A 16623-nucleotide genomic window follows, 5' to 3' on the forward strand; every position below is an offset into this window, starting at 1 on the left:
GGGTTCAGCAGAAATGGATGAATATTGGCTTATCCACAGCACAGTGGGGCTAAAGGAACAATGGCAGTGAATTAAACAGCCTTAGAATCAGCACTGGAAAACAAATACAAAATTGTCACTATTGAGAGTGTAACACTGTAGACAAAGGCAGGGAAGCATGCACAGGTTTGCAGGGTCACTGCATTTATTCCTGTCCTGGGTTACCCACAGGACTTGAAATTTTCCAAGACTGAAAAGCATTCAAAATACTAAATAACATTTAGATGGTACCCACAGGTGCCAGCATGAAAGAACTGCCCATTTTTCCTGTTTCTTCTCAAGCTGAGAAAACACTTTGATTGTTTTTCCCCTAAAAGCATACTGAAATGAACCAAAAGTCACTTTTCTAAGCATGAAAAAACCCACCCTAGAAACTCCTGACAGCTATGTTCCTTCTAGAATCCACCAGCTCTTTCATCTTTCCTTTTAAAAACTTAAGGGTCTACAGAGGAGGGTTAAGAAGATACTGGAACTAGCTAAATAATGACAAAAAGAGGAAAACATCTGGTTTTGTAGCCATCAACTTCCACAATCACAGTGTCTCAGGTATTAAAATGTAACTATGGCTCATTTATCTGTAATGTAGAACTTCTTTTTGGTCTTGAACAAAATGTAGGATTGCTAATTTCCAAGGAGGTTGTAACAACAGTTTTGAAAGAAAAAAATGCACCAAGTACCTTGAACATAACATGAGAACAGAAAATATCAATGGTTAACTAGGTATCTTCCTTGTCTACAGGATTGCCTACACAATTCACTGATTTCTGAACAAAATAAAAGAGTTTAATGTTGCTCTACCTCACAGGCAAGTGTTTTGTAAGGCATTAAAGTAGTTGAGCAATAAATTCCCATGTGTTAACAACTTGTGGTCTGTAGAGCAGTCAGTAGCCCAGTCATGTATATTTTTACAGGAAATGATACTCCAGCTTTCTTTCTTTGTGTTCCTCATGTGTAGAAAATAAAAGACAGATTGCATAGAAGCACACAGTCCAAGTTTAGACATACAGGATATATTCAGGACTACTAAAATGCCATGTTGCACTTGAAAATATTTAATATTTAATTTACTCGTGCAAGGTGTTTATGACAATCTCTTTAAAATGAGCTCATTTCACACCACTGTCAGCACTTTAGAGAAACCATGTTTTAAAAAAATCAAATACCAATGAACACTTATGTCATACTGCCACAATGATTGCAATGTTCCAATGCACATATCCAGCTTCAGACAATGAAGGAATATTTTAGCAATAAAGCCAGATTTTGACCAATGCTACCAATGCAATTGGGAATAATTAAAAATGCTGAAATCTGTATGATTTTGAGTTCACTTAGCATTAAAATCATTAAAACAATGAACAGAATGTCTTCTGACACCAGACCCAGTTACTTACTTTGGCATTTTCTTCTGTGTTTAGTTTATTGCCCTTTAATAGAATAATCTTGAAAGGGTTGGAAATATCCCACACACTCTGAGAAGAGAAACAAAGATACAAGTTCACTCTTCACTACTGTAACATTGAGATCTATTTTGTAAGCCAAGCATTTTAAGCAAAAATATCAAATACAAAGGAAAAAAAGTGCAGCTAAAAATAAAAATCTGAAATCTTCAAAGATAAATTGGTCATCATTGGCTCCTCCTACAAGAGGAGACGAAGTAAAGACTCAGCTAGAAGAGAGCTGGGGGTGAGAACACACATCATGTACTACATCCTGACAATTCAAAATTTATTGTTCATTCTGAATAACTGCAGAGTGTGTAACAGAGCAAAGACCTGTCCACATTTATGTTTCTGAGGTAAATCTGCCAAGCAAGAGGAGGCTCTGAGTTGACCCAGGTGATCTCCACTGGAGCACAGCAGCCACAGCACAAACCCCAGGCGCTGTGATTTATGTGCCACGAGTCACTGCTCCCTTTGGGTATCAGACATTCTCCCCACCAACTCACAGTTGTTGCTCTTTTTTTTGGTGGCAGAGGAAGAGGAAGGCTGGAGGATTTTCGGTTTATGGCAGCTTCTATGGCAATCATCTCCTGCTCACACATCTTCTTTATGGTGCAGCACTCCACCAGGGTCAGCTGGGGAAGGGTCCTGCTCATCACACAGTTGCGGATATACTGGAAGCCCAGGGAAAGCAGATTTTAGCAGGCAGCAGAATATTCCTACAGCAACTTCCAAACCACAGAAACAAAGAATACATTCCAGAGCTACAAAGGGAATGCTGCTCATATGTTTTACCACTGCAGAGGGCTGCAGACACGAGGAGGAGGATGTTGATGATCAGTAATGGGATAGGAGGGATGGGAGGAAGCACCTTTGGCCAAGGCAGCAGGGAGTTCTTACATCAAGTTCCAAAAAACTCTGTGTACCTGGAACTGAATTAATGGGTGATCACCAAAGACATATTCCAGCCTTCCACTAACTTGCAGCACATAATCAGCAGGATCAACTTCCTCATCTTCTTTTCCATGGATAGTCAAACGTTTTCGGATTGCCAGCTCGTTCAGCTTGATGGGATTCATGTTAGGAGACACCTGGAAACTAAATACATCCTAACAAAACACAAGCAGGGATAATGAAGGTCAAACTTGTCTTAGGCAGACAAACAAGGCTAAAATTGGAGCACACATAATAAAACAGGTAGAAATAATAACTGTTAAATCCAGACTATTTTAACAGTTAGAGTCTGTATGTTTAGGGCAATCAAAATCACAAACACCCTAAAAGCTGTAAGATGTTAATTCCTAAAGTTTTATATTGTCAGAAGTACTTTTTAAAACACAGGCCTTTATTTGATTTAGCAGTGAATTGAAGACTGCTAGAGCAATGTATTAATCTAGAAGGTTGTATTTTGGAATGTTGAATGAGGGAGACAATAAGTCATGATGCATTTCCAAGTATTTAGCAGTACTAGAGGGGTTAATTTTTCATCTTTCTGGCCACTAGCAAGTTATCCTTTTTCTAAGTACCACTGAACTCAGAAGAAAAAGCTTCAAGTAAGAAAGGAGAAGAAACTGTGAATGTAATTTATGTAGAAAACCACCACCAGACTGGGAGGAGAGCAGAAAAGAGGAGTAGTGGCCAATACCTGCAGCATTCTGAACACAACGTGGAAAGACTGCATTTTTTTAAGAAAGTTTTTAATTAAAACCCTTAGAGGCTATCAACCTATTTCCAAAGTATCTCTACTTTTAATGTGTTCTAAAAAGATAAAGGTAAGAAGGTACTCCCTTTTGTAAATTAAAAAGGAGGTTTAAATTAATTTCAAGTTCCTAAAGTACAAGATCTTCTATGGAATCTTTCATCTCCCTTCATCTACCACATTATGCTTTATACAGGTTTATTTGCAAAGGTTGATTCAGGAGGTACTGCGGTTTTGTTGTTTTGTGTTTTTCAAGTTTTTTTCTTTTTTTATTTACATGCCCAATTCTGAAGATGTGAGCACCCTAAACCCAGTTATTGACAAATGTGTTCTCGGTGTTGTCTGCTTAGATTCTTTTGACTTGTGCTTTGTTTCTATAGACTGGTAAGGAGCCAAGCTGCCCCAATGGAACAAGCAAACCCTGCAGAGTCACAGCAAATTAATTCTGTGTTTTCTCAGTTTTTGCCTGGTTCACACCAGCTTCCCCCTTTCAGAAAGCTGCCCCAATGTGAAGGCTTTCTCCTCCTGCCATAACTGCTAGTGGCAGACAGGGAGTAACACTTTTTCTTCACAGGAAGCTCTCTGACAGCTGCCTTGCTCCCCAGATGATCTTACAGACATGTCCTGGAGATGGGGAGCAGTCTCTCCTGCTCCAGAGACAACCAGGAAGCCCTTACAGCTCCCCCACACCTTCCAGACAAAAACTGTTTCAATATTTCCTTCTCTCAATCTTGCAGCTGCAAGAATTGACAGAACAGTGCCCACACCTTCCTCTCTTACTCTCCTGGGATGACTCCAGTGTTCAGTGCAAGCAGTAAAGTCTGGAAGTTTACTGCTCTAAAAAGCAGCTCAGATTTGAACTGTTCATAGCTCTGAAGGTCAGAGCTGGCAGCAGAAGCATTTGAAACATTTGAAATGTCAGCAGCCTAAGCTATTATAGTGGCAGGCAAATACATTCTGCAGCAGCAAGAACTTTTGCACTGCTTTTGTCCTGTCAGCATAGGCATATAGATGCAGTATTTAATCAAGGGCTGAAGATAATCTCACTCCTGGACAACACAAATTCTCTCTTAAGCTGAAGAGGACTGGAAAATCTTTTGTCATAAAACACCTATGTATCCAACATCAGCTGGGGTTACTGGTGACCAAATTTAGCTTTTGCCTCTACGTTAAGTGTCTCCAGAGGCAGATGTGTGTACCACTTTAAACCTTTAAAGTTTAAAAGGTTAGTGCTAGAAATAATTCAGCTTTGTAACTAAAATAATCTGAATCATTAGAAAATCAGCCTCTTGCACCTGGGTCAAAATGGACACCAAATCTACCCTGATGCATTTACACACCTGTAAGATTTTTAAGGTTTCCAATGCTGATCATTCATGGTTATCCAAAGGAACAGAGTGCAAAAAAGGGTAATGGGAATACTGGATTGAAGTACAGTCAGAGCAACTGTAACATCATAAAAACTCATGCTAAAACATTTCAGGCTTTCCTGGTAGAAGCTAAAGGGGTTTTTATTTTAAAAATAAACTATAGTTTTGCTAGCCTTAATGAAAAGCTAAGCCTCAGTGTTTTGGCTTTCTACATGCATTTCTAGTAAAGGAAATACTGATTCTTCTTTTTAATTTTTTTTTCAAATTATTGAAAAAAATTATTGAATTATTATTATTTTCATTTTTTTTTCAATTATTTCTCAATCTAATTAGCAGATCAACCTCAAAGATGTTCAGTGAGGCACACACAGAGACAAGTGTGTTGAATATGATGCCTACCAATTACCAGCAATCTCTGATGAACTGAGCTTAAAACTGAATGTAAGTGAAGCAACACAGGAACAGTTGGCAAAACAAGTCCTGACAGCTTTGAACTATGTTTTACATTTAAACAAATGTGAAGTAATACAGAAGATACAATTGCACATTTTGCCTCTAGAAGCTGAACTGTAATTAGAAGTTCAATTCTCAACCATGGGCTCACATCCTCACTTTCTTTCAAGAGTCAAGGATCCTGCTGAAAGACTTTGCAACCACCACAATGTAAGTACTCTATTTCATTTATATCCTTGAGCAATCCATGCCAATTCAGACCTGGACCAAGAACAGCTAATGAAACAAACATGAACAACCATTCCTACCTGGCAGTTATCAAAATGAACAGCCACTACAAGGTTTCCACTGTAGAGCTTATCTTGGAAGCTCTCTGGGATAACAGGCTCCTGCTCTGGTGGGTAAGTGTGCTTCAACCAGTCCATCCAGGAGAGACCCACAAGTGACTGAATCTTTTCCTCACTGATTCTCCTCATTTTAGCTCGGAAGTCATTCACTTCAGGATCTTGTAAGGCATCAAACTCATGGAGACCTGAAAGAATTCAAGGAAGCAAAAGGATACACAGCTGTAAAAATACTGCCCATCCCATTTAAACTGTTACTAGCTTTAAGTTAAGGTGGCACAGGTGGTTTCCTTCAGACATCCCATCCAAAATGGATGCTCAAAGCTGAGCTGGGTTCTACATTGTCCTGTACATCAGTGTTCTTCAAAGTTGCTCCACAACTCCCATGCAACCTGGCATGAGTGTTGATTTTAAACAAAAACCAATGTATGTCCTAGGTACTGTGAAGCAGAAAATCCAACCTTACTCTGAATTCAAGGTAGTTTGAAAGTTTTAAGTCTCTCCTCACAAGAGCAAATTTTAAAAAGCACAGTAAATGCATCATAAAGACCACAGAGCAGAAGTGCTTTCAAGCTATAGGGGTTTTTTAATTGCCCAGAAAGATGACATCATCCTTTTAAATTTTGTTTGAAAGTCAAAAAAGAAAATCCTCTACTCAAGTCAAAATGACATGACTGAAATTTCTACCAATCCAAGACCAGTAAAGTTCCTTTTCCAAAACATGTAAAGAACAAATACACAGGGCAAGTCCTGCCTGACCAATTTGGTGGCCCTCTGTGACTGAGTGATATCACAGGACAAGGGGATGGCTGTGGATGTGGACTTCTGTAAGGCCTTGGACATGGGCCCCATACTGTCCTCATCTCTAAACTGGAAAGAGATGAATTTGATGGGGGACTGCTCAGTGAGTGTGAAATTGGTCAGATGGGCACACCCAGGGGGTCACAGCCACCAGCTCAGAGTCCCAGTGGACATGAGTGACAAGCAGTGTCCCTCAGGGTCACCAATGTTATTAACTAGCTTCATTAATGACATGGACAGAGGCACTGAGGGCACCCTCAGCAGAGCTGCAGGTGACACCAAGCTGAGGGCTGTGGTGACACACCCAAAGGAGGGGATGCCAGCCACAGCAACCTGGACAAGCTCAAGAAGAGGGCACATGGGAATCTCACTGAGCTTCAACAAGACCAAATGCAAGGTCCTGCACCGGGGTCACAGCAACCCCAGGATCAACACAGGCTGGGGGATGAGCAGATGGGGAGCAGCCCCACCCAGAAGGATTTGGGGATGCTGGTGCATGAGCTGGACATGAGCTGGCCATGAGCACTCAGAGCCCAGAAAGCCAAAGGTGTCTTGGGCTGCATCACAAGCACTGAAGGCAGGTGGGCAGGGCAGGAGATTCTGCCCTTCTCTTCTGCTCTGGTGAGACCCCACCTGCAGCACAGGGGGACAGGGACCTGCTGGAGAGACTCCAGAGGAGGCCACAAAGAGGCTCAGAGGGCTGGAGCACCTCTGCAATGGAGACAGGCTGAGAGAGCCTGGAGAAAACCAAGCTCTGGGGAGTTCTTAAATTAAAAGAGGGTAGGTTTAGATTATATGTAAAGATGAAATTTTTTACAAGGAGGGTAGTGAGACACTGGCACCAGTTGCCCAGAGAGGTGGTGGGTGCCCCATCCTGGACACAGTCAAGGTCAGACTGGACAGGCTCTGAGCAGCCTGGTCCAGTTCAATGTGTCCCTGCCCACAGCAGGGTGGTGGAATGAGATGACCTTTAAAAGGTCCCTTTCAACCCAAACCATCCCATGTTCCTATGGTACAATGGAAAGCTGTGACTTTTTGGTACTCCAGGGCATGTAGAGCCTGCAAATGTCTTTATCTTTATTTGTGAACTTTGAAGGACATTGTCCAAATCACACAAAGCACCCAGCACCTTCTGAGAACAAAGCACTAAGTTTAGAAGCTCAGACAGGAACAGGTTTTTTTTCCCTGCTAAGGTACAGAATAGGAGCTGCTTAAGGCAGGATCTCACACAGCTCTGATAAACCAAATATTCAATCACAGAATGTGAACCTCTCAGAATCTGTCAGGATCTGTCTGAATGGTTAAACTGACCAACTGTTCCCATTGTCAGCTCTAACAAATAGGCAGACAGTGTACTGCTGAAATCTAAACAAAACCTGCAGTCTTTGTAAGAGACCTAACAATGGCTCATTGTTTTAAAACAAGAGGTATGACCTCATATGACCCTGTCAATCTTGATTGTATAGCCATGCAGAGTAGATTTAAAAGCTGAAAATTCTGAAATAACATCAAGAATAAGTTACTGTGAAACCTTTAAAAATAGCATTTCATTGTTTGGGGAAAATTAGTGTCACAATTGAGAGCAAAACCAAGAATCATTGTTAACCAGACACCACATATATTAAATGATAATAATTTCTAGTTCCTTCTGAGTATCCAGTTTTCTGGTAGGTTATTTATGATAACATTTTTCAAGGATTATGCAGTTCTTCACTTAATAATAATATCTATTTTCTCCTCATCTACAAAATAAAATTTGTTCCTGATTGATGTAGTAATACAATGCTGAAATGCAATACAGAAAGTAGCTTTAAATAACTTGCACGTGCTTCATGTTGAGTATTTAAATTCTTTCCAATTATATCAGTACTTGTTTGACAAAGGGAAATACTGAATTTTTAACAGCTTTTTCTTTAAATCCACTCCTACCTGCCCAATTAAGAGCCTCATACACAACAAAGTTTAACATCATTTCTCAAAACAATAAATGGAATTACCTTTGCCTATAAGGACACCTATTTTCGAATCCAACTTTTCTCCTGGATCACAGTTCCTTGTCACTAGTTTAAGGACAGGAAGAAAGGGTCTAACATCACAAAGTCTCCGTGTTTCATCCTCTAATTCTTCATGTACTGCAGTCTGATTCACACATGAGAACATGTAAGAGTCAATCTCCATGAGGAGATGAAAGAGTGGGTAGGAATGTGCCTGCTTCCATAATAGCTGCAATGAAAACAAAGAAATTAATGAAAAAACCCCAAAACCAGAAAATAGGGACAGATCTTAAAGTACTGAAGGTAACATTCATTTCCATTTATGTTCCCCAAAAAATAGAAAAGAAATATGTTTTATAACTTGTTTAAATTTTACCCCTATAAATCACTGTATGTTTACTTTGTCTCAGTTCTAGTCTCTATCCTGAGTGATTTCCAGGACAGACCTCTGGGTTGGCATCAGCATTCCTCTCCTTTGGGAAACAGGTAAACATCAACAGCATATATTCATGGCATGTCAAGTTTCCATGTGCCACAAGCAGCAAGGCAACCAGACAGTTCAGTTCCAATCCCTTATTGCTGTCACTTACACATTTGTTTTCAAAATCTTTATCACTTGAAATCATTTGATATATTAGGAGTAGGTTAGTCTGTGTTGTAATTCATTCACTGGGAAAGGTTACTGAGGAATTAGGCAATGTCCTCACATGGTCATTATCTGATCAAAGGTCACTAGATTGCTTTTTAGTGTCTGTGGTCACTTCCTCACATCCTCCCCTTCCCTTTGTCTGGACATTCCATCGTGTTTGAAGTGATGCTCCAATTTGTACAAAACCTTTAAGAAGAGGCAGATGCAGTTTTTAAAGCAATTCTCTTTGGTGCCAGTCAACAGAAGCAGGAGCCCAATCTGTGACTTCTGCACTAAAAATCTAACCAAGGCAATGTTAGCTCAGCAAACAATGGACTGTCAGTGTGTTAGGAAAAGGTTCAGAGTAGCAGTACAGTATTACTATAGAGCTATGAGAATCACCTCTGCTGAAGTACAACTATCAGCAAGAAGCCACTTTCCAAACCTTGCCATCTGCCCAAACCCAGTGCTAACCCCCCAGACACACTTCTTGATCAGTCAATCTGCTGGGCACGTGCCTTCAGTACCTCATTTCTATGCCTGCTAAACTTCATGACTTGATTTGCCAGAGGGCAGGTCAAAATCAGAACCAGCCCTCATTCCAAACCTCAGCTAACTGCCCATTTGGTGTTACCTGTTTAATCTGAGAGATGGTGGCATCTCGAGGGACATCCAGGTTGATGTAGATTCCAGTGGGCAACAGGAAGTCCACAGATATTGAGCCATCAGCACCAATCTGTGAATCCACTGCCCAGATGTCAAGGCTGTCTGTCACGGCAGGAGGCATTATGGAATCTCAATAATATCATAACCACATGGCCTTAGGGGAGAAAAAAAACCCTAAAATTCAGTATACTTAACCTTCTATAATTAGACACACATTTTAAAGTCTTTGGAAGGTTTACATAAGCCTGCTTTGTACAGCTCAGCTTACAACTCTGAGGTCTCAAATGCCAGTATTGCAAACACATAAGCATATTTTTACTCATTAATGTTATTTAATACAATAAAAGTATTTGCCTGGAAAAGCACTATTGTTGAGATGTTTATGTCATTAAAACTAAGTAATAAGAGAAAAAACTAATTAGAGGTTAGCTGAAATAAAGTTAGAAATTCATTTCAATTCTCTCTAAAACTTTACCTGCATAAAACACAACCAAAACAAACTTCATGGATGAAGAGTGGCAATATTTCATATGAAAACTCATGATCAGTTTCATTATTTTATTTTCTGCAAGTTTCCTCTTAGTTGTCCATGAATGTGGCCAGTGACATTCAACCTGAAAGTCTGCATTAATAGCAGGAAAAGTTTCTTTGACTCTAGTACACACTGCAGCAGTAGAAAGTGCCATTTTCCTCTGCAGACACTTATCTCAATTGGTTCTCACCCTCAGAGAAGGACCACTGAACTCCACCCATGGAGGAAGTGCATCCCTGCAGGGTAGGAGGAAACCCTGCCCATGATCTCTGTGGCTCACTCCTCTGCCCTCCTGCTGCCTGTCCTCTGTATTTCAGCACATTCCTATTTACTGTGATTGCTGCCACTGGATTTTCTGGCATTCCAAGGCTTCTTTTGTGATTACCACTCTCTAAAGCTGAGTTTTCCCTTCAGCCACGGCTCACTGAATCATTTACCTTCCTCCTCATCCAGACAATGCTCCTCAGCTGCCAAAGGCATGGGGAGCATTGGAAAACACTACAATCCAGCACTTGAACAGACAAGTTACCCCTGCATCTTTTGAATTCTTGTTGGATGGAAAATGTCAGAATGTTCAACTCCACTCACAGCTTTCCAACATCTCAATTAGTCCTTCCCTTCCCCACAATGGATAACAGATGATGCCAGCAGCACAAAATCAACTTGCCAGTTCAGAGCTGCCTCAGTATTTGACAACACACTCCATCCCACCTCTAAGTGCCACATAAATACACTGAAAAACAAAAGCCAGATCATTCCAACACCTTTCCACCTGGCCTTAGCAAAGCTGTGAGGACCAGCACATGCTGCCAACACATCTTGTAACCACATTCATGCATGGATCGTTTCACATTTCACTTGTACTAGATAAAATATAGCAGAGTTTTCATTAATGCCAAATAAAACACCTTTAAATTTCAGAAAGCATAAGGACATAAGGAAAAACATTTTTTTTCTCAATAGAAGCAATAATTAGGGGGCCTCTACCATCATCGCTATCTAAAATAGTTTTACCACCATTATGTGCACATTTTCATCCAAAAAAAATCCACTACACTGAACATAAGTAATTCGAGGTGGTAGTATGGTAAAAATAACAACTCAGATATGAAGATATTTTATTTGAATTACCACAGTTTACAAATCCATCCACTCATCACTGGACATGCATGGTGTGTGAGCTCTAAGCTGTCTAAAGGAAAGAAATAAAATATTACCCCACCCCCATTACACCCAGCACAAACTATGTTATTGGAATAAAACAACATCTACCTAAAAAACAAACCCAGACAAAATGTCTAATTCCTCATTACCAATCAGTATATTTTCCACAAGTTGCTATTTAATGGGAAACTATTTGTTTTCCTCCATCCAGTTACTGGCACTCATAAAATGCTGGCTGCAATTCTGTTGGAACTGAAATTAGCAGTCAGTAAAAAATACTCATACTGTACATTTTTCATATTTGGATACTCACATTTGCAGTTATTTTCTGTGGTCATGAGGGTAAAATAAAGAGGTATTTCCATTACAAAGCGTTACTTGGACAGGTACAGCAGCAAGAAAACCTGGTTTATGTAGTTATTTTGTATATAGTTCATTCCTGCTTTAATTCAGTGTATCTTTTCTATTTTCATCCTCTTTCAGATGTTTTCCACAGTTGCAGTTGTGGAAAACACTTTAGTGCATCAACAAGAGTTTAAAATCTTCAAAAAAACATGACTTAAAAATGCTGCTCCATATCCTGGAGCCCAAACACCACAACAGAGAGTTATAAAGTTCTTGTAAGATACTTGTTTATAATTACAGATTCCCAGCACAGACACCAGAATCTTTTACAATTCCATTTGCATTTTCAGCTAAAAAGGGAAGAGAAGCCATCTGACCAATCTGGGCATGCTGAGGAGCTATTCTTGCCTGCAGGCACTTACTTAACATTTCCTTCCTCAAGGAAGCAGGTCAGTGTGCTTTGCAGGCAGCACCCCTTCTGCCCCAAGAGCTGACATCACAGGCTGACAGAACCAGGTTGTATCCTGAGAAACTCAGCACTGCCAACCCACAGCAGCTCTGGGGATGAGTCACGGCCCCAGCTGGGCCATGTGTGGTGACTAACTCTCAATATCACATCTAGGAACTGAAACAAAGGCAAAAAGCCATCTGGATTGGGAGTACCAGCAGCAGAGACATTTTAAACAACTTCCAGCTAAAGGAAAAAACCAACAATTCAAATAATAATAAAAAGCTATTTCAGGCTGTTAACCTCATAGCTATTCCTGCCCACTGCCACAGTAACAACAACCTCACTCACAAAAGAAGGAAGTAATTAAAGCAGCACTTAACCTTGGCTCCTCAAGTGTCTAATCAATGACTTGGAATTTCACAGGAGCAAGCCCACTACAAAATGCCTTTCTAAGGTACAGGTAGTCCTGACAGCATTCAAACCTTCCCATCTAAGTGTAAATTTTCTCTAAGCTTTAACCTGCAAATTTCAGATTCATATATTTGTGTGTGCCCACAAATGTGTCTCCCTCCTAATCAATTTGTATTTTAATGTACCAGCAGTTCTGCCAGAGCTGCTTATACTAATGGAAAGAAATGGAATACAGATGAGTAGAACATCTGCAGAAGAAGGAAATTTATCACTCATTTATTTAATGTACACAAAGAAGCAGCCCTAAAACAGGATTACTCAATTGGGTGTTGCTGTTGTGGTTTTTAAAGGACTTTCCATCTCTAGGCAGACAAAAGAATTTGCTCTGGTGCTAACAGCCTCATTCCAGAATCCAGGAGACCTTACAGCTTTTCCCTCACCTCCCAACAAAAGTACATCTCCTCATTTAATCAACAAGACCACTTGGAAAGGAAAATGGAAAAAAAACAAACAAAGAAAAAAAAGAGCTACCAGAAGCAGGCTGCTTCTTGGCTGATTTCTAAAATACTTTTAAGGACAGACACTGTACAAAGTAAGCTGCAGATATTTTCATGTGAATTGCAGCCCCATCATGTTTTCTCCCTAACCAAAACAGAACTAAAATCATATGTCCAGGTTATACAGAGCAGGTACAAAACCAGTTTGGAAAAAAAAAAATAAGTAGACAACACTTCCAGCAAGTGTTGGCCACCAGCAGAAGCAGTGGAACATTGCACTGTACCAGTTAACAAGACCCAGACATTCAGAACATCCCCAGGAGTTTCAGACTAATTCTTCACACCAAAGGCTCAGCAGGATTTCAGAGGCTGTGGTTACACACTGGGGCTGTGCTCTCTTTCCAAACCACCCACCCATTCTCCTGAAGGCAGGCAAGACCATCCTGTGCCAAACTCAAATCCATCGTGACTCCTTCAGGACATTGCTGGGAGCCCAGGACCACCCAGCTCCAAGGGCTTCCCACCACTGCAGGCAGAGCTGGAGAAATCAATTGTACCTGGGCTGGGGAGTTAACTTGGACACACATACAGGAATTAAATCAATTGTACCTGTGCTGGGTAGTTAACTTGGACACATGTACAGGATTAAATCAATTGTACCTGTGCTGGGGAGTTAACTTGGACACATACAGGAATTAAATCAATTGTACCTGGGCTGGGGAGTTAACTTGGACACATGTACAGGATTAAATCAATTGAACCTGTGCTGGGGAGTTAACTTGGACACCTACAGGAATTAAATCAATTGTACCTGGGCTGGGGAGTTAACTTGCACACATACAGGAATTAAATCAATTGTACCTGGGCTGGGGAGTTAACTTGGACACATGTACAGGATTAAATCAATTGTACCTGGGCTGGGGAGTTAACTTGGACACATACAGGATTAAATCAATTGTACCTGGGCTGGGGAGTTAACTTGCACACCTACAGGAATTAAATCAATTGTACCTGGGCTGGGGAGTTAACTTGGACACATACAGGATTAAATCAATTGTACCTGGGTAGTTAACTTGCACACATACAGGATTAAATCAATTGTACCTGTGCTGGGGTAGTTAACCTGCACACATACAGGAATTAAATCAATTTAACCTGTGCTGGGGAGTTAACTTGCACACGTACAGGAATTAAATCAATTTAACCTGTGCTGGGTAGTTAACTTGCACACATACAGGATTAAATCAATTGTACCTGTGCTGGGGTAGTTAACCTGCACACCTACAGGAATTAAATCAATTTTACCAGTACTGGGTAGTTAACCTGCACACATACAGGATTAAATCAATTGTACCTGTGCTGGGTAGTTAACTTGCACACCTACAGGAATCAAATCAATTGTACCTGTGCTGGGTAGTTAACTTGCACATGTACAGGAATTAAATCTAGAAGGTGCAAATATCAAAGAGTGCTGACCAAGGAGACACAAAGGACAAGTATGGGAGGGAGTTTGTAAGGTTACCCTGAAATTAAGAGCTGCCCAAGAACATGCTCACAGTGAGCCTGTCTGGAGCACTGCAAAAAATGAGACATGGAATAACAATGCAGTGAACTCTCCTTTGAAAATAATTTATCATATCAGCAAAAGACTTAGACATTAAAAAGTACCAAATCCACTTTGTCATCAACACTCAACATTTATCTGAGTCAGATAAGTTCTTCTAAAACCAACTTTTTGAAGAATGCAGCAATTATGAAAACTCACACTGTGTCATTAAATCCTTTACTTCTGAACTCACCACAAATCCCCTATCACTCATCCTCTGAGATGTTTTTCTGTTGTTAAAAGAAAACCAACATAAAATCCAACGTAATGTTCAATGTTTTATCTTGAACTATAATCCAGAAGAATATTAATCAAACAGAAGTAAAAGAAGCTGCAAAGAAGGTGGTAATTATAAACACCATATAATGCAGTGCCAGAGGAAAATTTTGATGCCCTGTTATCTCTCCTAGTATTTATTCTCCTGAGCACCAAGTCTTTGGAAGTCTTTAGAAGAGCTATCTTCCATCTGAAATGATGTCACCCAGCCCTGAAATGTGGTCAGTTCTCTCAGGATGAAATCAGTGTGCTATCATCCCAAACAGATGGCAGAAAGTTGGAGGGGAGGATCATTTATATATTGAAAAGTAACTTTCTGTAAGTTTCCTTTACACCACCTCTTTGAAACTCAGGTGCATTTTAAGGGCACATAAATATCTACAGCTCTTCAAGTTAAATATAAAGCTGGATTTGTTCTTCTTTTTCATTAAACCTATGAATATTGACATAAAGGATGAGTATCAGAAGCAAACTTGTTTTGGATAACAACTAAGGGCACTCTGCTTATCCACATTTTTGCTTTATGCAATAAGTTCTTACAACTGTTGAGCATCACATCCAAGACAATCATCACTGTGATCAATACAGCTCTTTATCTACTGCTTGCTCTGTCATGTGGCAGTCAAGGGGCTAAAAAAAACCAGAAGTCTTGCAGTAGTGAAAAGGGCCAGCCCATGCAGACACACAAGAACAGTGTTTGAACAGTATCTCACTGTCCAGAACAGACGAGATGACAATCTGACCACAGTCTTTTTCTAGGAAATGGCAGCAGCACATCACGTAGTCTAAGTAGGAGAAACACTGAGCACTCACACAACACAACCATTGTAATCGTTTTTCTAACCATGTAAACATCTAGTACTATAAAAGGATGAGCAAGCTATAAATGAAATATTTGAGAAGAAACAAGGGAAAAGAACCTAGCAGAATGATGGAAAAGGAGTCTCACTATGCAGGAAGACTTATGTCCTATGAAACTTAGAAGGCCTTTAGAAAAAAGTTTTTAAGAAAGATTGAAAAGTCTGATTTCTTCTGAAGACACTAAAGACAAATATATACATTAGATGAGGGGCAGTTCACAGCTCTGTAGAACTACATTCTCTTCTGTTCCTCAATCTGTACCAAATTCCTGGGAGCTGTTCTGCAGCCCAGGGCAGTGCCCGAGAGCTGCCTGGGACTGCCACAGGCTGTGACAGGGGCACTTTGGGCACCTGCTTGACCCTCTCCCCTCATCACTCCTGTTCTATCCCCTCATCACTCCAGCTCCATGGCTTCATGACTCTTGCTCTATCCCCTCATCACTCCTGTTCCATCTCATCAGCTCCTATCCCCTGCCCCCATCACTCCCGTTTCATGTCCTCGTTCCATGCTCCTGTTTCACTCCCTTCATCACTCCCATTCCCTCTCCTCATCACCTCTGTTCCATCCTCTCATCAGTCCCGTTCCATCCTTCCCCTCATCAGTCCCACTCCATCTCCTCAGCAGCCCTGTCCCATCCCCTCATCAGTTCCATTCCCTCATTGCTCCCGTTCCCTCTCCCCCATCGCTCCCATTTCATCTCATTAGTTCTGTTCCCTCCCCTCACCGCTCCTGTTCCATCCCCTCATGGCTCCAGTCCCATTCGCTCCCCTCATGGCTCCCGTTCCCCCCACCCCGAGGGCAGCTCTCCCTGAGGGGAGCCCGCAGCGCTTTTCAGCTTTGCCCGTTCCTGCCGTCCCCTCTGTCCCGCCACGGGCACACACAATTTTAACACCGGGCACACAGTGTTAACGCCGGGCACACAGTGCTAACGCCGGGCACACAGCGCTAACATCGGGCACACAGCGCTAACACGGAGCACACAGTGTTAACGCCGGGCACACAGTGCTAACGCCAGGCACACAGCGCTAACGCCGGGCACACAGC

The 16623-nt window shown here is 41.1% G+C and overlaps 1 protein-coding gene across 2 annotated transcripts in view; it reads right to left on the bottom strand.

Moving 5' to 3' along the window:
- Positions 1-16623, bottom strand: part of PIK3CB (phosphatidylinositol-4,5-bisphosphate 3-kinase catalytic subunit beta) — a 93719-nt gene that overhangs the window by 28256 nt on the left and 48840 nt on the right. For both annotated transcript variants that reach the window (XM_054639425.2, XM_054639424.2), the window contains 6 exons: positions 9405-9590; positions 8146-8371; positions 5312-5535; positions 2408-2590; positions 1988-2155; positions 1434-1511 (listed from right to left, as the gene is read on the bottom strand). In XM_054639425.2, the coding sequence (XP_054495400.1) occupies positions 1434-1511; positions 1988-2155; positions 2408-2590; positions 5312-5535; positions 8146-8371; positions 9405-9557 (1032 nt within the window). In that variant the 5' untranslated portion in view covers positions 9558-9590. The remainder of the gene's footprint in view (positions 1-1433; positions 1512-1987; positions 2156-2407; positions 2591-5311; positions 5536-8145; positions 8372-9404; positions 9591-16623) is intronic.

This window comes from Agelaius phoeniceus, chromosome 10, assembly GCF_051311805.1.
Source record: "Agelaius phoeniceus isolate bAgePho1 chromosome 10, bAgePho1.hap1, whole genome shotgun sequence".
NCBI classification, from domain to species: domain Eukaryota; kingdom Metazoa; phylum Chordata; class Aves; order Passeriformes; family Icteridae; genus Agelaius; species Agelaius phoeniceus.